At 35.1% G+C, this 26141-nt stretch overlaps 2 protein-coding genes across 5 annotated transcripts in view; both read right to left on the minus strand.

The window, feature by feature from the left end:
• The window catches only part of LOC133524230 (uncharacterized), a 125888-nt gene that overhangs the window by 23492 nt on the left and 76255 nt on the right, over positions 1 to 26141 (minus strand). For all 4 annotated transcript variants that reach the window (XR_009800347.1, XM_061860126.1, XM_061860128.1 and 1 more), the window contains exon 2: positions 19303 to 19336. The gene's annotated coding sequence lies outside the window, so the exon portion shown is untranslated. The remainder of the gene's footprint in view (positions 1 to 19302; positions 19337 to 26141) is intronic.
• On the minus strand, positions 12127 to 13569 carry LOC133524565 (circumsporozoite protein-like). Its single transcript, XM_061860648.1, has 3 exons — positions 13548 to 13569; positions 12981 to 13387; positions 12127 to 12186 (listed from the first exon to the last, which is right to left on the minus strand). Exons 1-3 carry the CDS (start codon positions 13567 to 13569, stop codon positions 12127 to 12129), a joined length of 489 nt encoding a protein of 162 aa, XP_061716632.1.

Here is a 26141-nt window from a genome sequence, read left to right on the forward strand (position 1 = left end):
ATTTAAAAAAAAAACATACTTTAGGTAAAAAAAAAAAAACCGAGCATAGGCCTCTGGGGCCGAGCCAAAGTAAATTGAATTTTACTTAAAATATATAGACTCATTGTTAAAATCTACTCTTAAAGTTAAGTAAGTATATACTATTACAAAGTGATCCGCGCATCCCCGCCCCCGCCTTTCCTTATTTATCCATGCAATCTTACATCACGTCTACATTTCACAACTTCTTGGGCATTGTATGAACAACTGACATGCAAAACAGTACTTACTAATAAAGAGCAAAACTAAAGCAACGCTCACTGCCAACTCCAAACGCGTTCAGGGAACAGTTTCATTAGCAGCAATGCATTACCATGAACCCATTTATTCAGCGTAACATAGGGTGTTGCAAATTTGCTGAAGAAAAAGTAGTTCATTAGTTAGGTGACTTGCAGGCTACACACGGAACACGTTACCCTAATGGACGTTACACAGCTAACCGCGCTGCAGAGAGTCGCTGTTTAAGAATATATGGAGGGTGCCAGATACACGTTTAAGTTAGACGCTCACATGTCAACTTGTCACTCAGTTGTCAATTGTGCATGAACTTTGTTCTTGCAACCCACATTCATTAACTAACACTGACTTCGCCTCGGTGCAAACTAACGTCACAGAGAGTTATCATATGGAATCTTCATTCGAGCTTTATTATTTTTAATTTGTTGCTGATGTATTATTGAATTGATATATGTGTATTTCGCCCGCACAGGTGTTCAGTTATAACGCCGAAAACTATGCGAAACTAACTCTATTTTATTTTGGTTACCACCAGTTAAGTAAAACGAGGTGTGTATATGTGCGGTAACCTTAAGTAAATGAGATGATGGTTGCCAAAAATGTCTAATGAGTATTTAGTCACAGTTTTATCAGATATAGGCTTATAGCCTCGCTATATTGCGCCTGCTTTGCTTAAAGCCATTCATCATTGTTATGAAGCGCTATTTTAACTAAAATAGAAGTGTGAAGTCAGATGTGCTTTGATAGTATCAGATTTCTATATTAAGAAACAGCTCATGGAATTAGTAGAAGACGTGTCTGTGGAATATCAATTATATATGTAGTAAGTCCACTCAAAATCAATGCTACTTTGGACATAATATATCATAATGTAATGCTCTTAATATATATAGCCCATTTTTTTTCTTTTTGTAAATGTTGTAAATCCAACTTACTTCAATAGCTATTACAATGTAGGTAGTCCGTTTCGTTATACATGATACTGAAGTTAATCACATTTATCTTATTTCTTATGGAGGTTTCCATACTTATTTTCATTACGTACTCTTGAGAATTTATTATTTTTATACGTGCCAGCGACACCGTTACTTTATTGTATAATTGTAGTTTTGGTTTCAACAAAGGGTTTCCTTTGTTAAACTCCACTGTTATGAATATAAAATTTTGATGATAGGATTAAGTGAGCCGTATCCATCCAGCTACTTATATTTAATCATAATTAACTATTTAATATAAATCTAATAGTAGTGCCTTAGATTGTAAATGTTACTAGAGTATAGAGTAAATTAATTTGCATAACCCCGGTGTGTTTTCTGCCTCGCACTGCATGAGCTTGTTTTTAGTCATAACAAGGGTAATGTGCACCCTCCAAATACTATTCCACTTTAATCACCAAGTCGTTAACAACTCATTTCCGAACCGTTAGCTACGGGTCTACCTGTATTTACCGAGCAATTTATTAATTACATAGATGTGGAAATTAATTGGAAACCGCGACGAACGTACGAGATATTCAATTACTATCGTAGTAATGGTTATTTCCAATGGATTTTAGGATGCGTCCGCCGCATCAATCATTTTACTCATCTACTTTATGTCAAATACAAAATTTGATACGGATGATAGATGGCCGTTTTCACGTCGTTGCGCCTTGAATCTAGTGAATTAGACGACTCTAGAGTTTAATGTCTCGAAAATCATTGCTCAAAGTAATCGCAATTCAAAAAGTCTGCGCGACCGCATTAACATATAAATCAGCGTTCATAAGTCGCGGAGTTTGCTTTACGGGGGAAAAATAAAATGAACAAACTGCTCCCGTTAGCGTCCCCGACGGCTAGCGGGAAAACGAACAGACAGACATTTCTACATAACGGCGGCGGGAATACTTAGTTATGTTAAGTCGACAGTCCGTGATTCCATTTATAGCAAAAATACATTTATCTACCTGCACTGCAAACGGATAATACTATTAAATTTTCCATGGTATCTCCATGTTTTTTTAGTATGTTATTGACACAATAAAAACCTAGGTTTATAGGTTTTCCTTTTTTTTTTTCAAAATTTGCAATACAACAAAAATTGTTTTTTTTTTAAGCGGAACCTATAAACCTAGTATATATTATGCTAAGCGATCGACATCAAAATCAAAGTGATTTGTTAAGATTTAGGTTATTGGAAACCGTTTTCTTCCGAAATGGAATTTCATAGAAAAAGTACTGTTATTTCGTTAGGATCGCAAAGCTATTTTCCCACTTAAATTTTTAATTATTTGTACTTTTTTTTAAATCTTTATTTAAAATCCTTTGCAGTTAAAATTAAAGTTGGTGAACATACGTTATATATTATGATTGCTATTGCCGATTGAGGTAAGAGTAATGTATGATACATTTTCAAACGCAAACAACCATTAAGTTGATTCTACCTGGACCGTTGAAATGCTATTTTATAAGACTTCGGTACTTTATAATTTGTTGGATAGGTCTGCAGTATAGCCAGTGAGTCTGGTAAACGGACAAAACGGTCAATTACATAGCAGAGCGGCGCGGGCCCGCCGCACGACCGAACCGCTCCCTAGAAAAATGAACCTCTCATGAAATTTAATGTGGAAACGTCTTGAAACGACGCCAAACCCGCAACTGAATTATTTATGATTCGTTATTTTAATGGTGTCCCCGTTCTTTCATTACACCCTAAGAGTGTTTCTTAATTTCGATCTCTTAAATCGGGCGTTACCGATCTGATCTCGGTATAACGCGTTCACTTAGGTTAGGTCGGTATTGGATTGTACTGTGCTCGTATCCGTTTTTATTTTCGTGCGACGTGTTTTGTGTTTCAATCAGGTGCTCGAGAGACGACGGAAATAACAATGGAGGCACGTCAGTCTCAGGTGCGCTGTCCTTTTGGTACAAACGTAGGGTTTATAATGTAGTCACGCGGGGATTTGCACGGATAACCCCAAATTTATGAAGGTAACGAATAATATGAAACAAATTTCTGGATTATGTTCCCGATATATATTCGTGATTTGAAAAAGATTGCTTAGGCTAGGTTTTTAAAATTCTGATAATGCCATTTTATCACAGTCCTAATTTAAGACTGTGTCTTTGAAGACCGTACATTAATACAAATGACTAATGCAGATGGAAATAAATGCATAAAAATATTAATTTTCCCCGACATAAAAAATATGTATATGTATATTCATGCTTACGTATGCTTCTTTTTATAATAATTCAGAATAGGTTCAGTTGAAATGTGATGTTTCTTTTTCTCCTTTTATATGTGTTTTGATTTAAAAAATCAGACTTACATATTTAATACTAAGCACTATTTTATTCCCTTCATCCAGCCTACGTAAACATGTCGCTTTGTTGTCATGCCTGGCTTAACAAGCTCCTGTATAAAGCGATAATCCTAAAATACATACGCCAATTGTACCTGACCTACGCAATTGACTCCATGTATTATCGCTTGTGGCGTAAATCAATCGCCTACGCATGTCCCATCACTAGCGCACTATTATAAACATGTCACATTCCGATCAAAAATGACACAAGTCTACTGCCCCAACGATTGCATTTTAATCCGTAAATTCTGCTTCAGAGAGTTCAAATTCACATTAGTTCTTTTATAGCCTTCAAGCACTTTTGTTTTACTCGTTGGGCATGTCGATGCCTGATTTTCAGACCGGCTCGCACCACTGTGCGGGCGTCAAGAGTAATAAAATAAAACAAACAGACAGCTTGGAGCTCGTGATAGATATCGAGATTTACCGGGAGCCCTAGTAAACTTGTCATTCGAATGGCGTCTATTTTAGATGGCGTAGATTTGTGATTGGAAAACGAGATATTGGTGAAGTACGGCGTAATTTGTGGTCTCAATATAATCGCTATCGATGATTTACACAATTTAAAGTGTAAATTTGCTTAGTTCTTATCGTTACTGAAATGTTATATGTATATACAATATAAGTATAACAATGTTTCCATGGTATAGTTACCTGCTCAATTTAATAATCTTAATCCACAGAGACTATTCAGTTATACAAACCATCACGCATGAATGGTTTAAATTAAAGCAAATATACGCTATATCAACGAAATGTGCAACAATGTCAGTTAATTAAATTATCATTCAAACGCCTCGTAGAGAGAACATTCCGTCAGCAGAGATTCCCCTAATTTGGAAAGCAGGGGAGATGATACCTTACTTACCTAATAAATTTTGTTAGGTTTGTGGAAATACAGAAGTCAACGCAGCAACAGTAGGACGAAAACGTGTTATGTATTTTTTAACGAGATATCTTAAAATTATATCATTTTCCAAATCTAACTCTATTTTACTTACAGCGAGGTAGCTTTTCGTATCATATGGCGGCAAAAGATACGAGGCTACGAAAGTAAACAGCGAAAATGTTATGTAAACAGAATATCTCCTGGCCCCCGGGTCGTTCTACTGAATAAATAACGTTGTAGCAAAGGCAAACTCAAACAAAAGTAAATTTATTCACCAAATACGACGATTAATACACGATCTCTGGACAGATTTATATTTGCCCTGGGGCTAGTGAGACTGGGAACAGACGAGCTAGTGACTAGACAACGGTTCTGTTTCGCTTGACGTGAGTTCAGTGATATTGCTGGGAGAATAAACTTAGGTTCTTTGAGTCGGTATCAGCCTATGGAGCTCTATATAGAGTTAATTGAACACTACTTAAAATAAAATAAATACATTTATGAATGAAAAAGTAGGTAATCTTGATATGAAACCGCTTTTAAACACACAATACTTTTTTATGTTATAAAAAAATGTTATCGAGGTACATTATTAAGAAATTATTTATACCTAAGCCTAATCCTTATTTACTAAACGTAATTATATTCAAACAAGGAAAAATAAAAATAATCTCGAGAGTAAAGCTCGATATTTCTCCTATAGAATTTTCATTAATGGAGCCCTTAAAATAATTATATTATAAGCCGATGTAAGGGTCCAAAAAATCTTTCCGGTAATCTCAAGTCCGTTTCTTGACATAATAAAAAAATATGTCTGATGTATTTTCATTGCTTTGATTTTTTTTTTACCTTAGATTGACGATAAACAATGCGGCCGACTGCAATTAGTATACTTTTTCTCGGTTTCGTTAAACATAAATCTTTACTCTGCACTTCAAACAAAATAGCGAGTCTTTTTTACGAAATTTTGGAGCGCGTATAATAAATATACATCAGGTTCATAACGCATATGAAAAAATAAACAAGATTTACTATTTACAATACTGTTTACCCCAAAATTAGATCGAAAAAGAAATAAAAAAAATACACGTGAGGTTATATGGGGGCCGGGGGGACGGGGATAGCCAAGAACCTCACCAAATATCACCAAGGGGGAGGGGGGAGTCAAAAAGTAGCCCAAAAAACCTCGCGTGATTTGTGCACAAGCCCTTATGAGGTCGCTCTCGGTCTTCCCTGTATTTAACCTCCAATTTCACTACGATAGCCTTATACAATATATAGGCAAATACATAGATACATTGTTATATTCCTATGATATGAAGGAATACTTAATGTTGTGACTAGCCGATAAAAGTCAAATAATCACGTGCTTTCCGGTCTAGAGTGATTCCTATGTGATTTAATAATGGGTGTACTGCGGGCGGAAGTATTATTACGTTGTTTATAATTTTATCTTATCAGCTGTCATACTGATTAACAAAACGAATGTTGCATTTTAATATATGTTTTTATTTTATGGAATTTAATAAACCATGCGCATATTGATTATTTATACGTACTGATAATTGATAAGTTATTAGTAGTAGTAATCTTATTACTATTCCCACTTCATTGGTTTTTTTTCTACTCCTCTGCTGTTATCTGTCATTTATACATTCGCGAACACTAATATAAGAATATATGTACTCGTATATTCTTATATTAGTTTAAAGTGTATTCTTGTATTACTGTGTGTGTATGAAGTAATTGTTTCTACTATATACAACCCAATGAATATTTTGTAGGTTAGCAGCAATGCACTTAATTTGAAACTGTATTATTTTTGATTTTGTTAGGTTGGTAGCCATTAGTCGCAATATCGTTTTAGCGATTAATACGACGAATATTCATTGGGTTGTATAGTAGAAACAATTACTTCATAAGTCAGAAACGCGCATGTGACACCATTAATATAGCAACATCCATATATTAAAGAGGACCGCTTAGCGTTTGTCAGTCTCCATAGGCTACTGTGGCCAAACTCGAGAAAAAAACTGTCCAAATGTTAATTTTGCAAGGAGAAATTACCAATGCCGCATGAGTTACGAGAAGGTGTCGTTCAGCAGCCGACCTACTGCAGCAGCGTATACTATTGGTTTGTTTACCTACTTATATATCATTATGATTCTAATACTAGTTTAAAGTATTATTTTTGTTGACTCGTAGAAAAAGTACTTATTGTATACAACGTTGTATGAATAGGTCAAAAATGCTCGAGGCGTATTCCACTCCACTCATCTTTTTTATCCTTCTTATACAACAGTTGCATAAAATACTATTAGGTAATTTAAATAAAATTAGAAAAACATGACAGACGATGGAGCTGAAAATGAATTCAAACATTTTCATCGTATACGTAAACGGTGGAACTGCCGCGGTTTGATTAAATTTCCAACAACCCACAAAACTAATTATCGATGCTACGTCTCCATCGATAATCTTTTAAAATATAAGCAGTGTTGCCACCGTCAAGGAAAATCAACTTTGGAGCGGAAATTGAAGTTCCGCCGCCAGAGGGCGCGCGCGCACCGGACACGCCGCCATTATGGACACTTCCAATTCTTTATTTACTTCCCACGTTACGCTTTGATATTGAAAATGCGTTAAAAGGATAGCGAGCGTTTACTTGCTTTATCAATCAGGATACATTTTTGAGTGCCGGCTTCGATACATTTTCCTGTTGAGTTTGTTTGACATGTTTCGCCTTTTTCGATTTTATATTATGGCACGAGCTCTATTTCAGTACCTTGTGATCAAATGACATTTCACATTTATAAACGCTCATTGGTATCAGCTAAGTTTGTTAAGGGCACAAGCTAAAGTACTTCAATGTACGCTTGCATATAATATGTATTAAATAAAAATGAGAATTTTTAGAGATAATTAATTTAAGTTTGCAAAATCTTATTATACGCTGTTTTTAGATACAAACATTTTTAATATGACTGAATATACAGGGAAATCTGGTATAGATAAGAGTATTTTTATTTCATTTCCCAATCACCGTACCAACATAGCACACACAGCAGGCATCGGGTTTATTTGTTGTTAACACATTCGCACAAAACCCCTAATATAACCGAACTAGAGTTGTTATCACTGAGGGCAAAGACAAACAAATTGTTGATGATCTACGACCCACATCTGGTGTTATTTCTATTATGTGGTGCCGAACATAAAGTAAACTTTGTGTGGAAATAGTTTACACGTGGTGAGAAACGGTTCCAATGAAGGTTTATAAATACGGGTTATGACTTTAGTTAGAAGCTAACACAGACGTATATTTAGATAGATGCCACGTGGAGTTCTATAGTCGACCTAAGATTAAGATTAAGGTGATTTTTTTTTCAATGCACCAGTCCACTCCGAAGACTTTATCTGATATTAAGCTCTAAATACTAAACTTCAGATGCCTGGCTCCAAAGCTTAGTATGAAAACACGGGAAATAAAACATTAAGAGGAGAATGAAAGAGCTTTCGTATGTAGGTACTGCGACAGGTATTAAAAGCAAGCTGGGCGAATGTCAGGCCGACGTATAGTTTGGTGATGAATACCGGTAAACTGGGGTTACCTTAATTGAAATCGCGGGGAAAACATAAAAAATTGGTTTCTGAACGCCTTCATCATGGATTTCTGTGAAGGTTGCTAAGCACATAATACAGTTCTTATGCTTGCGTTCATAAATCAACTTATTTCTCTTAAATCGATGATCAAGCCCAGTTCACGGTGTATCATGTTTTTTTAATAATTTACTTTTTCTATCGGTGTGTTGATTAAATTTTGATCAAGCCAGACAAATGAGACGAGCTGACAAATTGGGATTAAAAAGTAATGGAGCATTTGCGGGTTCTATTTTAATAGTAGTTACATCTCTTTGGGAACCATGTTTACAGTAGACACATGGCCGGATCTATTGTTAACGTCAGAAGATGACACATTTTGTTATTACAGTCGGCTGGCCCATGACGCCTCTCTCTGACTGGTGGGAAGGTTTTATCTTTCCGCTCTTGGAATAGGAATGATATCGACAGATTTCCACACAAAATATCCTAATGACGTATAAAAAGTAAAAGAAAAAACCGGCCAAGAGCGTGTCGGGCCACGCTCAGTGTAGGGTTCCGTAGTTACTCTTCCGTCACAATAAGCTAAACTGAAACTGGAGCTTAAAGTATAGTAAATTGTTAACCAAGGGATGAAACGGTACCTTTCACACACACAAATTTGCATAATCAGTACCTAATTAAACTAAGTCTTTTTACTATGAAGGGGAAACTTTTTGCGATAACTCAAAAACAGCTAAACTGATCATATCCGCTATAGTTTTCATTTAATGTATTTCTTAAGCTCTACTTCCGCGATTTTTTTCATATTTTTTGGACCTATGGTTCAAAAGTTAGAGGGGAGGGACACATTTATTTTTTCTTTCGGAGCGATTATCTCCGAATATATTCACTTTATTAAAAAATGTTTGTTGAAGACCCCTATTCGTTTTGAAAGACCTTTCCAACGATATCCCACACTGTAGGGTTGAACAAAAAAAAAATTACCCCAAATTTACGTGTAGGGGAGGTACCCTAAAAAAATTAAATTTTTAGATTTTATTGTACGACTTTGTCGGCTTTATTGATTTATATATCCATGCCAAATTTCAGCTTTCTAGCACTAACGACCACGGAGCAAAGCCTCGGACAGACAGACAGACGGACATGGCGAAACTATAAGGGTTCCTAGTTGACTACGGAACCCTAAAAACATAAACTGCTAGTTATTTTCTAAGCTTTTTTTCATTAAATTTTTTGAAGGTCTGCTAATATGATAATTGGCTATGAACTATCTCAATTTACTTTTAATATGATAATCCAGTCACTTTATCCATTTAGCGTTTGCGTCAAATCGGGTAGTTCTGATATTTTTCAGCCAATAGACCTTGAGCGCCGAACGCAACTTTGTCAAATATCGAAAAAAACACTTTCTTCGATTTAGGTGATTATAACCCTAAAGGACTAGTTTTTGATAATACCTTATCGAGACGGTTTTAAAGTAGACTAAATTTTGCTACAATACTAGACTAGAATTGTCTTTGTAGATCAAATAGTTTCCGAGATAAATCCTTTCAAAGATTGACTAAGTTGCGTTCGGCGCACAAGGTCATAAACTTGGGTAATTCATTGGGCCAACATCATAAACAACTCAGCAAAAAATCAGAACTACCAGAATTGACGCAAAGGAATCTCGTACTTTCAGGCGAAAAAGTTACTGGATTATAAATGAACAGTCATTGTATATCCTCTGGAATTATCATTATAACTTAACAATAAAGGAACTCATGACAAATTCATTTACACAAGTATCCCGCAATAAATCACTGTGCTATATGTTAAATATCTGAGCACGCACTTTAACGCCATGACATTAGAGGCGTTGTTCAGATATTTGTGAGCACATTGGCCGCTCCGATATATCTGATGGCGACTATATACATCGTCCAATGATATGTTACCTACGTTCTTTGAATATTAATAAAATATTCCATTTATGATACAAAAGACAAAATCTTATGAGATATAAAAAAAAACGAATCTAAGCATTGTCTCCGCGCACTGACCTGAAAGGTCAAGCATAAAATGCCCAACGACTCTCGTCTGGTCCCAAACAGTCGACATCAAATGTAAGTATATACTTTTGCACCTTATTCCTTAGAAACGGGGCAAAAAAAATATATATACATATATTTGACATAGTCCGCAGCATTTGTAAATAATTTTCATTTGTAATTTCCAGCAAGAGACTAGGCGCAAGTTCTGCTGCAATAAAGCTTCAGAATGGGTGTTGATGTCATAACCATTCAACAGCTTATTCTCCCGAACTCGTATCAAAGACTGACGTAATTACAAAGCAAACTTAAGATTAACAATATAAAGTCCAAATTGCATAATACTTACAGACCGTATACGAGGATTTCGAAATAATATTAGAGTGAATTGGCAATAAAGGCGCGACTACTAGTCGCCTATGCCGAGTTTATAATCCCGTTTTATTCAGTATGTAAGTACAGTTTTTTTAGTAAATTGGTGCTACATAACTCCGTAGTCTTTTACTATGTACAATGTATGTATATATATATATATCGTGTACTTATACATATTCTTAGCACTTTTTTCGTATTGATATTTTCAGACGTGACCGTACTTGTTACTTTAGAGGTAAGTACACGTTATTGAAAGAAATTCATTTATATAGTGGCTACGCGATTTTATGGCTCAGTGTACATTCTTAATAATAAATCGGAACAATTGTTTTACAAAAAAATAATTAAGAACTTATTAAAATGCAAAAAAAACATGGCAGTCTTATTTTTAAGTATAGCCACGACATACTTATGAAAATAAAATGTACTTTACAGTACATATGGGGCTACTTTATAGCACTAGTGCGAGAAGTAGCATATTATGTTACTGTGTCGAACATTTAAAGGGCCATATGTACTGTAAAACGTTGTACGATACATGTGCGAATAGGTAATTCGCAACTCGTGTCGATTTAAAACACTCCCTTCGGTCGTGTTTTAATTTATCGCCACTCGTTTCGAATTTCCTATTTTTCGCACTTGTATCGTAATGTACTATTATAGTTCTTTCAAGGTGCGTATTATCACCATGCCCACCCTGCATAATACACCACAGCCCACTCTGAACTAAAATTAATGCAAACTATAAAATTAGCTGCTCAATGTCGTATAAATATGAGTCGTACTAGGGTATGAAAATAGAAATGAGTTTTCGTCAGCATCGTAAAACATCTGCTTTCATACACATCTACATCTGTAGAAATTTTATGAACTTTCTATCTTTCTCATATTGAAAATTATCGTGCATGAATTCAGCTCGCAACCAGATGTTGCAAACTGAAGTAGCACAGATGGCCACAGATTACTTCATGTTGTAGTACTAGGTACGTCAGTATATGTCAATCTTAATGTCTATAAAATCGTTTACGTCCTAATGTTATTTTTAGACGTACGTCCTGTAGAAAACCCACCCCTTTAACTTACCCCTTTAGCTAATTTCTGAGTAAACCTAATATAAGAGTACAAAACACCAATAAAATTTATTAAAGTAAAGATAACCTAAAAACTTACCATCTTATACCTACTCTCAATGAGTCGTTAGTTCCTTGCTTTGCAGTCTTACTTATAACTATGGCCAGGAGTAGATCGTAGTGGTATCGTTAGGATCCCTAAGTTGTGTCCATTAATAACACCAAGTTCTTTAGGAAAGTAGGGATAGTCGCTAAAGCAAACAACAGAATAGGGTTTTAAAGCATTTATTTATCGGAAGATGATTTTATACTTATTTTAGTTATATTTAAAAGTTGAAGAGTTTTATTTTATTAAGTTTGATTGGTTTTAGTCCCTAACATTACCTGCTTGTCAACTAACTAAGTGAAGGAGTCTACTTTGGCTTCGAAACTTACATACTGATAGGAAGAAAACCACAAGAAACCTATCAGATGCCTAACAACGCGACACAACGAGAGAGATTTCTAATACTATGACTCTAAATAATTTATATAATTCTACAGTTTCTTAGTAGAGTGCTTCTGTAGATGATAGGAGAAAAGCTTTGAATCTACGCCCTGAAAACACATTGGATCCGGTAGTTACCTCAAACAATTCTATGTCCTTATTACCTTATGAATCTTATTAATAACTGTTTAAATTTACTTGCCATTTCAAAACTACTATCCTCATTACATAGACCTCTCTAAACAAATAAATTAGGAAAAAGCCAAAATATAAATGGTACATAATAGATAAACCCTGATTCAATTCAAACTCCAGATTCTCTTGTTATAGCATAGTACTCAAGAGTATAGATGAGGTTTTATTACATCCATAAACTTTCAGGAATGCTTTGCTTACCTGATGTACACTATAAGTTTGAATTCTGAATTGAATCTTAGAATAGTTTTTCATTCTAGATACCTTTTTCAATTTATGCAAGGCCCTTTTCCAACCATGTTCATTCTCTTAGATATATTTTATCCAAAGTGAGATCATATATTAGATCTAGATATATTTTCCAATTATGTTCAATATAATATATAATTTTGCTATGGCAAAGCTTGGAGATACTTCATTATTTGTAAATTCATCAATAAATATTCAATTTAGCAGAATATAAGCAAACACATTAATTTAAGTAAATGTCCCCTAAGAATAGAGCTACAATATAATTCGCATAGCCAACATATTATCCTTCTCTATATAATTTCCTACATTATTCAAGACCGCTCTCAAACAAATCAGTCTAACATTGAATGAAACTTAAATAACTGTAAATTATTTAGATTTGCCTCTAAAACTGTAAGTTACACTCGAAGGTTGAAATATTAATATACTCAGTCTAAGTGAAAACATAATCACTCACCGGACTCTCGAAGTCTCCTTCCTCGTGGCGGTTCTGCTGGTTACACACGGAGCTCTGTTGACTGTTTCGATCCTTCGAAGAGCTTCTGTCTTCGGAGATTGCCTTTCGGGCTCCGCTGGCTGCTCCGGTCCTCTGTAGGGCTCCGCTGGCTGCTCCGATCCTCCGTAGGACTTCTGTCTTCGGAGACTGCCTTTCGGGCTCCGATGGCTGCTCCAGTCCTCTGTAGGGCTCCGCTGGCTGCTCCGGTCCTCCGTAGGGCTCCGCTGGCTGCTCTGGTCCTCCGTAGGGCTCCGCTGGCTGCTCCGCTGGCTGCTCCGGTGGCTGCTCTGCTGGTTTTCCTTCTTCTTTTGGAGGTCTTCTCTTTCCCGCTGCTGGAGTCTGAATGAATTCCACTAGCTTGGCTCTTCCTATTTATACCCTCTAAATTTTAGTATTACAACGTTCATTTCGTCCTGATCGTCTCGATCGCTCTCTTCGTTGCGTTTGTCGCCCAAAGTATCTTCTGTACTCTTCTAACTTTTCATCGACGACATTTTGGTTCCAGAGTGCAAGCGAATTTGAACTTACTGTGTATGAACTTAAGATTCATTTTTAAATAACTCATTTATTCGGAATTTTTCCTATGGGATTTGTTTTTTTCTAATTTTTAAGTAAAATACTTGATTTTTAATGAAATTTAATACTAAATCAGATATATTTATTATTTACTAACAATTTTTAATAAACTTCCTTCTTTGAAATTGCGTATTTTTGATGTTATGAAGAAAATAACCTAGAATAATATTTATCATGTTTTCTCGAATTTCCTGTTATTTCCACTATTAATTATGACTGAAATTATCTTTTAACCATATATCCTAATTTTCTACAGCTTCATTTAACTTCAAAAACCCCAATTTTCCATAATTTTTAACATTTGAATTTTACATGAACAAATAATAACCTAATTTATTATTTACATGTTTTACATTCTATCAAATATTTTCCTATGTACAAATTAGCTTATAATATTATTTATTTGGAGTTTCAGTTTCATACTTAACACAATTTTCAGGGTAAATACATAATATGATTCTCTAGTTTTATAGTAATTAACATAATTAAGTTTCCAATTGTTCAGAAATCATCTATGCAAAAGTTACATACATAACTTCGTTTTACATGATTATGTTTCAACCTTATGTGAAGAGACTAGTCTTCCTATGAAATTCTCTGCAATCCCAGCCTATTTAATACTATCCCGCATAGATTCAAACATTAAATTGTTTAATTAATAATGTCAATGAACCCTTTGTGATATTTGATTTCCTATCTAGCTCAGTATTAACAAAAGTATTCCTATATACAATTATATGTCCCTATGTCTCTAATTAACGATGGCTGAGGACATCTGTCTCGTTACAGTCCGTGGCTTTAGCTAAGTTAGTTAGCTATGTAATTTATTTATGTTAGAAAATATTGTGAATATTATATAATATATCCAATCAGGTGCAACAACAATGGACGGAATTTCCATTTCGTCTTAGAGCGGTTTATTTAGTCTAACAATTAAAACCCCAAGCTTTGGTATACAATTGTTTTTACAATAATATATACATAATTAAATACCAGACTTGGCTCACGAGATAACCGCCATTTGGAATGTTGATTCGACGATCATTGTCCCCATAGTCGTTTCAGCGAACGATCTAATAGCGAAGAGTGTAGACCAACATCTTCAGATATTCGCGCTAGGTGGCTGGATCAAGGGTCAGATGCAGAAGGCGGTAGTATTGGGCGCGGAAAGTCCGTCGGTTCCTCTCCCTGCGTCCCTAACCACCGGCAGCTTGGGATCTGTCCCACTCCTAGCGTCACCCTAGGTTAGGTTTTTTATAATATATTTATATGTATTTGGTACAATTTTTTGTATTTTACTTTTATATACATATTATAAAATGTTACGCAGTTTGAGATGAAAAATAAATAAACGGTTAATACATAATTGTCTGGAAGAGATCGCTTTTTAGCCATAAGCCATTTTGACGACCGGTTTGGCCTAGTGGGTAGTGACCCTGCCTACGAAGCTGATGGTCCCGGGTTCAAATCCTGGTAAGGGCATTTATTCGTGTGATGAGCATGGATATTTGTTCCTGAGTCATGGGTGTTTTCTATGTATTTAAGTATTTATAAATATTTATATATTATATATATCGTTGTCTAAGTACCCTCAATACAAGCCTTATTGAGCTTACTGTGGGACTTAGTCAATTTGTGTAATAATGTCCTATAATATTTATTTATTTATTTATTTTATTTAAGACAGCCTCGCCTGTTTTCTGCCTCTACATTTAATCAATTGTTTATTTTTCTTGTATCTTTTTACTGAGGTGTGCCAATAGGAGTATTCTATCTATCTATATACGATGAATTGTGCAAAAACATCATTATAAATAATTTGCTTTCTTAAATACCTACTATTTGCAAATAAGGTCTTAACAGTTTTTTTCACGGTCCATCGAAGAACGTCTTCATGTGACTGTATAGGCATTAGGCGCACAACATCTATATATAGTCACCTAAACTATTCGCTTAACACCTTTGCATAGCAATTTCTATGCATTCTAGGGGGGGGGGGGGGGGGGGGGACCTGGGGTCCGGTTTCCATTAACCGTGGCCAAAATTTTTGTGATAAATATTTGAATGCTGATATTCCAGCCAGACATGTAAAGAACTGAATTTGTATTTTAAGAGCTTATCAACTCGTGTTTTTTCTGAAATAAATTATTATCTTATCTTATTTATCTAAAAGCAAGGACAAAGCTAGGGTGATGATGACGTTTCCGGAAATTTAGAATCAATCGATGAATAAGGTACCGTTAACAGGATTTGATTAGTAGGCTTCTTTGGCTCTTCAATTAGGTAGAGCGGCGATTAAGTTTCCGAACATGACTGGCATTAAGAAAGGATTTGGAAAGTTATCGGATTATACGGTTGGTTTGTGGGAAACAGATTTCGGCTGTTGAACGGCTTCGGATTTTAAATTACTTCGTTGTACGACGAATATGTTCCGTGAAATGTAGGTTAGGTTAGGTTGAATTATACTCAATAAGTAATCTTAAGTCATAAACAACCTACACTACAACAAGGAGTGTACAGGTTTTAAAGGATTGGGATGTGGTACAAAAAAAAAAAATTCATTGGAAACATATTTGATCAGCCTTTAGATTATTGCATCTGCATTGACTTAAATTATAACAAATTTTTCAAATAAAAAACAATACATAACTTGATAGTCCCCATTTTTGATGTTAATTCAAACCACTTATCTCATTTATGTAAGTACCTATGTAAGTACTTCTGTCTGTGTTGTTACTTATATTTATAAAAAAGCATTATTTCACATATCGTAGGAGAATGGGTCAAAAACATTCCCAATGCTGATAAGAAAATATAATAATTAGTGTTTTGAAATTCCCTAAACTCGATACTATTAATACGTTTGCATTATATCTAACAAACATCCAACCTCTGCCCTTATTGGTTTTGTTACGGTAAAACAAGAAAGTACGTAATTAATGTTTACAAAGTTTCGAAGGAACCTTCAACTCATAATTCAAAATTATTTCGATATTTATTAACCACAGTGTTTATGTTTTCAATGTGCTCGAGTTAGCAAAGTACGAGTTACTTAAAGAAGTAAATCATAAATCGTAGGGTAAATCGCGGCGTCAGCTTACGACAAGAGGAAAAGTCACTTCTGCGCATTTTACGGTCTGCACAAAAATATATTTTATGTCGTATAAAATTCTGCAAAACTATTTTAATATGTATATTTTTAATTTTTTTCATTTATTTGTTATTAAAATATTTGTAAAAGAAACAACATATGTTGCTTGTCCATAGATACTTTTAGAGATTTCGGGACTGTCCCGGAGATTTCGGGGTTCGTTCTATTCCGATTGTGCTATGAGATAAATACTTACCTACACTTTGTACCTAAGATGGACTTCTTACCTACCATTTATACCTATGAACTGCTGAAAAATTAATGAAATAAACGTATTTATATTTTTGTATTTGTAGATAAATATGTAAGCCTGCCTACTTATTTCTCCATGGTTTGACTGATTAGTTTTTTCGCGAAAACCCTTACGTTTTATAATACTCTACGTAGGGCCTACGGCATAGTGCTACGGATGTAAATTAATAATAATAAATAATAACTCTACCTCAGGTCATATTCATTCAATTTCTTTCTCAATTTTAGTCCCCTTAAACCCAATGCTTATTGTAACATCTTAATTATTTGATAATTTCTGCGTTCGTTATCAAAACAATTATGACGAAAATTAATAATTTTACTTGTATTACCTACACACTCCATGAACATAGACTATTAAAGGTTGATCGTCATCCTGATAACTGTTATTGTACTTTTATAAAAGTTTATGTTAAAAAAAGCGAACATTTTTTACATTAATGTTATGACTCTTGTGACACAGCAGAATATTTTTATCAATTCAAGTGCATTAGCAAATTGCTAAATATAAATAGTGGTTGCTCCAACCGTACGAAAGCCGGATTATTCGGTAATCTCACCGGGCGATGTCTCGACACGCGCCGCCCCGGCCACATTAAAGCCACATTAGCTTCTCTATTGCACATTGCCACCAGGCTACCATGTTCTTTTGAACCGATTTTGTAAACTTTTTCAAGTTTATATTGAATACTTTTTAACAATGTTATCGCCCTCCCGAGCTTCCTACTGTTTTCCTCTATTAATATCTTAAATTTTCATCCATACTAGTAAAGAAGAAGACTCATTGCCCTCTGTACTTTTATTGAGATGCCATCTGTATTTTTTAAATATTCGATTAAAAAAAAACCTTATTTAATTGTCTCACGTTATTTTAAGCCATAAATGATCGTCGGTGTAATTTCTCATACCTAGACTATGCGGTACCTATCGCTATGGGTCTATCGCGAGATTATTTTGTTATCGTTATTTCCGGCGTGTCGATGCAGGTTACAATGGTCGCGGATAGCCCCGATGTCCCAGCAAAATGCCAAAACAGAGATTAGTGTAAGTTCCCGACGAAAAGTCTAGGATAAAGTTGGGGGTAGACATCACAAATTCAAACCATCCACCACACATACATTAGTTATTGTTAATATATGCATGTATATAGGATGTAAAAATCGTGATTTAGGATTATATTTTAAGCTGGATATCATGTTTACTCAACAGTGAACAATAATGTAAAGTTTAAAATGAATCTATATATAAATATACTATCTATTCAGACTTTGTATTAGGTCCGAATCTATTTTTAAATTCGCAAACCCTATTTATATGCGTCAGACTAAAACAGATTTAGAGCACACTTGACGGGCATCAGCGTTACATCCTCGGCACAAAGCTATGAAAGCGGCTTAGCCCAGAGAAAGGGGATTACGCCATAATCTGGAGTCTTATTGTAATTGCGTAGCAAGTATGGAAACATCAGACACACAGATTAACCAGTATTAGTGCGTTTTCCTTTCACGTAGGTCTGTTACGGAATTAAAGTTTACATTTACACTGGTTCGCTAGACGATATGACTAGTTCCGCTCGGTAAGCATTAAGAATACGGGACCTGGAACGGAGCGGTTGACATACGCCCAGGGCGGACTGCCATATCAATTTGAAACAGCGTAAGCGCGTCTGGGTTTCAGCCACTCATGTGTCCTTATTGATTAGCACGGGAGACTGGCGAGCGGGTTTGCTCTCGGTAAATACGGTTGCACTGTGCGTATTAAACCAGCCGGCATTAGGTAGATACTGAAATGAGACCGCAACACTGCTTAGCAGCGAGTATCGTTCACGCCTGGACACTTATTCGACATTGATTAAGCATTCGCGTTCGATAGATACAGTTAATTGAGATATATTACGTTATATTAAGGTGATATTTACTTACTAAATAAGAACTTGACTACTTATATGTAATCTGTAAGAGATATTCTCTTTTTCTAAACATTTAAGAGAATATAATTTAAGAGATTATAATCATGTAAATAGAAATAGTCATATTGTCGCCAAGTTATGATTTCTTATTAAGATAAAATCACACGTGTCGTCTGGTATCATTTCAAATCAGATATTTGCACTCGTAAATTAATAGACCGTTTTTTATAAAATCAATGAAAACTGTACAAAAAAGCCGATTTAAGAAGTCAGTGAAAGGGCTTTGTTATGCCAATAGCTGTCACAGCATTACAATCCTAAGCTCCTTTTTAAAATCCATCGTACGGAACATTATTTATTTTTTCTCTTAAATGCTCGGAAAGAGATTAACATACCTTATGACATGTTTAAGCTGGGCCGCTCTCGATTCTGAAAAGAAAATAAATTGATTTAATAGCTAGCTAGAAAATAAAATGTTTTTACAGAAAATTCGGCGTAATAAAACGCAAACTTAGTTATTTGTGATCATAATGACGTCAATAGTCCCTGCGGGCCGAAAACCTATTTGATTACAAAAAATGTCAATAAAAAGCAAATAAAAATAACGAGGCAACTATGACAAGTGTCAAATAAATTTAGTGCGTAGATTGGTGTGCCTGTGGCGTGGCCCTATATAAGCAATAATATTGAGAACCATTTACCCCCTTATTAATAAACGTGTACTTACTAAAGTTACGATGCTGCTGATCATTGTTTGTCCCTTTCCATCATACCAATACGTCGGAAAGGGACAAACGATGATTAGCGGTATCGTAACTTTACTTTACTTTAGTACACGTTTATGAATAAGGGGGTTAATATTTAACCTGCCGGTAACAAATACAACTAGTGCGTATAATATATTCAAGTAAAAAAAGATTTGAATACAATCTTATTTAAATATGTTATTTTATTATAATCGCTTCCCTATGTATTTTTGACAGATTGTATTTAACGCTTTGAAAATAGTCGAAATCATATTTAATAATTTCAGTAATCTTTAATAATAATAAAAAAACTAATTGACGAAATATAATTTGCACCGATCTCTCGAACGACTTTAATGTGTGGCGAATCGACGCTAATTCTATTTTGTCAACTAATATATGAATCTACTTTTGGTAATAGTTAAGACTACATACGTTTTCTTCTTTCAAGGTTCAGTATGACTGATAAAATGTGGTCAATTAACAAATAAAAAACGAATGAAAATTTCAATTTAAGTATAAATCTACCGGACATCGCACAGCCCTTGACCAACGTCGGTCAGCCAATTGTTCGATAAGCAAGCGCCCACATGCGGGATTATTGACTGACAATAAATGCCACATAACTCTTAATAAACAAACACCTCTAAGCGACAAGTCAATTCAAGACCTCGAACACAAATCCAAAGTGTCATATCCCGACACTAAGAGCAACATGCTTGACTTACCATTGGTAGACCTAACTCGTTGCATTAAGGTTCACGAATAGTTACTTAACTGTGAAATTATAGTAACTACATACTGCTATACTGCTTTTTGACTGCCAAGACAGTCCAGCGAATGGCCGATCAATAAATACTTGCTAAGGCTTGAATGTGTGTTTAATAGATGACATATTGATTGGACGTCGGTAAGACGTTGTGAAATGTTTTTAACGTTACATAGCTGATGGCATTTGGTCTATTGGGGATGGATGGGGGGTTTAAGGGGCCGAGGGCCCGACGCCTCAGGCTACGGACCTGGAATAACACTTTACTGCTCGTCCTCAAATGGAGAGAAATACCGGCTAGGTAACGATTGTAGCTGTAGTTGTAGTCACGATTGTTTTGTTCATTTATGTAAAATATAGAATATTGTTTTTAACTTTTTCAGTACGCATAGGTATGTATACTTTTAAAGTATTTTTCCAAAAAATTTCAACAACTAATAGTGAAATAACTTTTAATATACCTATAACTAAAGTGACCACTGTACGTTGTAATCATATTTTAAATTAAGTTTTATTTTATTTTATAATGGTTAGCAGTTATTTTGTCCACACTGAGTAATACAGGAAAACTACTTATGTAAACATATTATTATAAAAAAAAAAACTTATAAAATTGTTTATATTTATCAGAGAATTATTTTTAAAGAAACCCCTACTTGCAATTAAATGAAATCGAGCACGATGAATTTATAACAATATCCGTAACCCAACTGAATAGAGTAGCACCGGTGTTACTGCAACTTCAATAAATTTGTTTTACACTTTTGCAATTTCAAGTTTCTCTTAAGGATTCATTCCTATGTAAACAGGAATGCAGAACTTAATTCACCTTGTTTATAAATAAGTCTTCAATCACTGCGGAATACCAGATTTGTATCGGATGTTTCATTATTCATCCGTTCCCTGCCTCCCAGACGACAGTCCATTAGCATTTTAAATTACGTAATTTACTAGACGATGGGTCGATACAACCATAAACTGAAAACACGAATCTAATTGCTCAAAAACATATGATGTAGATTTATTGACACGATTTGCCTATCAGGCCGGCGTTTTGCTGTTTTGCGAAGTTCCAATTTATATTGTAAAGTTAGTATTTCATTATGAACTTGCATGCTCTAAGCTTTTATATTAAGGAATAAAAATAAATAAAAATGATGCTTAATACTGCAATGAAGATTAATACCCTGTTGTTAGTATCGAAAAGTTTTCTTTTAAAAGTAAACCTAATAATTATCGACTATTGTAATAAAACCCCCTTAACCTTAAAAATCACAAGAGCCGACTGTATTTTTTTCTCATAAGTACGTAACATGAATGAAAATTCTATTCAGTCTCTCACTGGTATAATTAATTTACATTTTAAAATCTAATCCACTAGGCAACTGCAACCCGTGATACAGAAAACATATTATAGGTTTAGTTTTAACAATTTAGTCAGAACCAAGAGTTCCAAGCATAAAATGAAAAAACAGTAAATGATTTAATTAACCGCAGACATTTTCAATTATATAATATAAATCCATTATATAATTGTAAATGTTTGCGGTTAATCATTTATTACAATTAAATTCTGATGGTAATAATAAATGAAATGATGTAAGAGAGTACAAACTACTGCTCAGGATGCCTACTTGCCTAGCCAAACTTTTGCCTTAAGTGTAGGTACGTTTTTTAGGGTTCCGTACCCAAAGGGTAAAACGGGACCCTATTACTAAGACCGCTGTCCGTCCATCCGTCCGTCCGTCTGTCACCAGGCTGTATCTCATGAACCATGATATCTAGACAGTTGAAATTTTCACAGATGATGTATTTCTGTTGCCGCTATAACAACAAATACTAAAAAGTACAGAACCCTCGGTGGGCGAGTCCGATTTGCACTTGTCCGGTTTTTTATAAGTAACGTATTATTTAGAAACGTATAAAATTGTAAAATTGAAGTTATATATTCATTGCAATATAAATCAGACCACAAAGAGTAAATTCATGAAACATAAACTTACCTACAAATGAAAAATTAGATGATAATGATCAACAAACTGCGGTTGGTTAGCGCTAATCTGTGGCAAAATGGCCGTCACCTGACCGACGGCAGTATAATTACGGTGAAGCCAGATAAAGCCTTTTTAATTTGGTCGGGCGTGCTAGGTAAGTCTTTTAAATTTGGAACGCGCCCACGCTCGCACGAGACGGTAATCGCTCATTTAGATTACGATTATGTGAACGAATATGCATGGAGGCCTTTATCGCTCCATTGATTTTAAATAGGATTAACCGACGAGAGAAACTAACGTTGACCCGTTAGAAACGTGTGTTGACTGAATTTTGGTTTCTTGCGCAACGTGTTTTTCAGATGAACATTTTCCAATTGGGTTAACAATAATTTATGGGTCTGGCTGGAATTGAGAAAACAGTTGGGCCGAGTTTCTCAACGACAATTTGGCAATTATCGATTGATTGCAACAGCTGACAGAAAGTGTTCAAAGTTAAAGGGTCACTTTAGTAAGTTGTATATTTAAAAAAAAAACAACTTTTTAATACTAATTGATATATTCGTGTAATAAATGGGTCATTCTACTTTTTGTTGTACTCGTATATAAGTTGTTAACGCTTTCTCGTATAATGCATATTTTGGAATACTTGGCCATTATTTTCATTTTCTGTTTTGATGTGTTCTGTTGTGATGGAACAAGAGCCTTAATTAGGCTACCAAGTTCGATAGGTTTGTTCAATAAATAACAACTCTAAATTTTCCCAATCATAGTAACTCGGTGGACCTTGATTGTCTTCTGAGTTGTATGAAAATAAGGCATTTACCACTGCGTTACCATATTTATACATTAATCTATATTAATATGTTTATGAATTTTGGTCAAAAAATTACAATTTTTTTGGTAAAATTTGGTAATACAATTTTTAAAAAGTAGAATGTCCCAAATATTGATCCCTTGTTTGATTATAATGATTTCGTAACTAAACTAACTAAATAAAGTCATAATTTCAGATTAACAAGGTATCAACGTTTGGGTCATTCTACTTTTTCGTGGCAATCAATAGCTAATCATTTAACGTTTTATAGGCATATTTACCTAAATTAACATTTGACATGTTAACAATCTTACATTTTACTTACTGTTTATCTGACAACGTTACTTACGATTACGGAAAGCTTATTAAATAACTGTGTGTCTAAAAGAAAAAGAACACAGAGCATATATTAACACCTTTTATTCGAAACACAAGTATAAAACAGGGTAAGTATTATTAAATTAACGGGTAGTTAAATCACTTAGGAATCTCAACAATAGACATGTGTATCTTCAGTTATGTATAAGTAATACTGGAAAGCCAATAGTAATAACAATTAACAATAGACTGGATCTACAATTCAACTAGATTACTCAATGTTTCATTACCGAAAATCAATATAAGCTTAAAGGAAGTTAATGAATTGGACGATATAATACAATACAATATTGTGACCGCTCACGACGCTGCTCGATGGCAAAGTGCTGGGCCGTGTCTTCATCATCACGTCCCCACCTCCGTTCTTCTACAGTGGCGCTGACTGGTGATGGAAGTTGTAACTTCCATCCACCGGTCCGATGCGTCACCACGTCCAGCAGGTTCTATGTCGAGGCTTCGTTTCACAGTTCTTGCTCCAAAGATGGCGCTGTCGTCCAATAAATATACCGGAAATGCATGGGCGACAACATCCGGCCAGCCTGGAGTACGTGCTCGTCCCGAGTCACGTCCGGATCTTATGCAGGAGCTGAGAACAGTGTACAAATGTGTAAGTTAGTTTATTCGGCAACTATATACATAAAGCAGCCTCAAAAGACTAGTGCAAGTAAATAAATTGTTTTACTCGGGCGGAGTTAGTTATCCCATCGCCGGCCAACTCGCTCCCCATTGTGGTTTAAACTAGTAATGTTCAGATTACAAGTCGTGTATCACCACACACCCGATAAAATAGCAAGTGACGTACACTTGCTATTTTCTACAACTTTAAGTACTCACACTACGTTCTCTGTACGAGGCTACTGCATTAGATCAAGAAAACCCTTTTACTTCGAGGTTTAATCTGTTCGAGTAAGTATGCGCAAATCAACAAATTGCAACAAATATTACATGAACTGTTTTATGCAAATATTGATAAATATAGTTAGAGGTATTACCTTCGATATTGGTGACAACATCCGGGTCCTGTTCGGAATCAGAATCTGCTGCAAAGTTGATCCATGGCTTCATGTTCTCAACACATGCAGTACCATCGTAACGTTTTGAAGTTCTTTCTGCTCCTCTCATGTCAGCAACCTTGTAGCGATCCTTGCCTAGAACCTCGGTTATTTGAAATGGCCCTTTATAAAGCGGCAATAACTTTGTACTTTGTCCGTCATTTGACTGGCTCGGAATTTTAAGTACCACCAAATCACCTACCACATAACTAGGCGCTTTCTTACGTTTAGCGTCGAACGCTTGTTTTTGTGTTACGGCATTCTTTTTGATGTTGGAATCGACTTGATTCCTGAGTGCCGTCACATCAACCGGGTTCTCAACATTATCATCATCAGTGATTCCGTCATTACTAGTCCGAATTCGATACCCGAAAAATACCTCACTTGGCACCGCAGCTATTGTTTTATTAATTGTACTATTAATTCCTTGCTGTATTTTTGTTATATGTTGGTCCCATTTATTGTCATCCGTGTCCGCGCCTAAACTACGTAAAGCATCTAAAATAGTTCTGTTATAACGCTCTACTTGTCCATTGGAGCGTGGAACACCCGTGGCAATAATATGAGCCCTAATTCCAGAGTTTTTACAAAATTCAGTAAACAATTTTGACGTGAAAGCACTACCTGCATCACAAATAACCCGTTTTGGTGGTCCAAACAATTTGAACAATTTATTTAATTCATTTATGACAATTTGACTTTTTGTGTTCTTGACAGCAGATATGAACACAAATTTAGTAAATGCATCTACCATTACTAATAAGTGGCTGTTTTGCTGAGTAGTTTTGACAAAGGGGCCCAGGTGATCTAAATGCAGCGTATGAAACGGCCTGCAATGTTTAGGTATCGAATAAAGTTCGCCGGGCTTTTTGCCGTGGACATGTTTGTTATAAATGCAATTGAGACAATTTTTTATGTATTTTGCGACAATTTTCTTTAATCGTGGAAACCAATACTTAGCTCTTATTCTTTCGACTGACTTGTCCACGGCAAAGTGTCCGACATCATCATGATTTAATCGGATAACCTGCCATATACAGTTGTTTGGAACTACCCAGCGTCTACCAAATTCTGTTCTGCGATATACCTTATTACCGACTAACTCGTATTCATTAAACAATTGTTTATTTGCTTCGGCCTCGCCTGACTGTAAGATTTCTCGAATTTTACTGATTTTTGAATCTAATAATTGCACAGATAAAAGCCAATCGCCCTCAGTTATTAACATAACTTCGTCCCTTTCAATTAGTATGTCATCATTTTTAACTGGGTTGCGACTCAAAGCGTCGACATGCTGCATTTGTGACCCAGCTCTGTGTTGTATTTCAAACGTAAATTCTTGAGTGTACAAAACCCATCTACTGATGCGTGGCACTATTTCCTGTTTAGTTAATGCATACCTCACAGCGTTACAGTCGGTAATGATTCTAAACTGTGCTCCCAACAAGTAATGACGAAATTTTTGTAAACCCGTAACTATG

The sequence above is a fragment of the Cydia pomonella genome, chromosome 13 (assembly GCF_033807575.1).
Source record: "Cydia pomonella isolate Wapato2018A chromosome 13, ilCydPomo1, whole genome shotgun sequence".
Taxonomy (NCBI): Eukaryota; Metazoa; Arthropoda; class Insecta; order Lepidoptera; family Tortricidae; genus Cydia; species Cydia pomonella.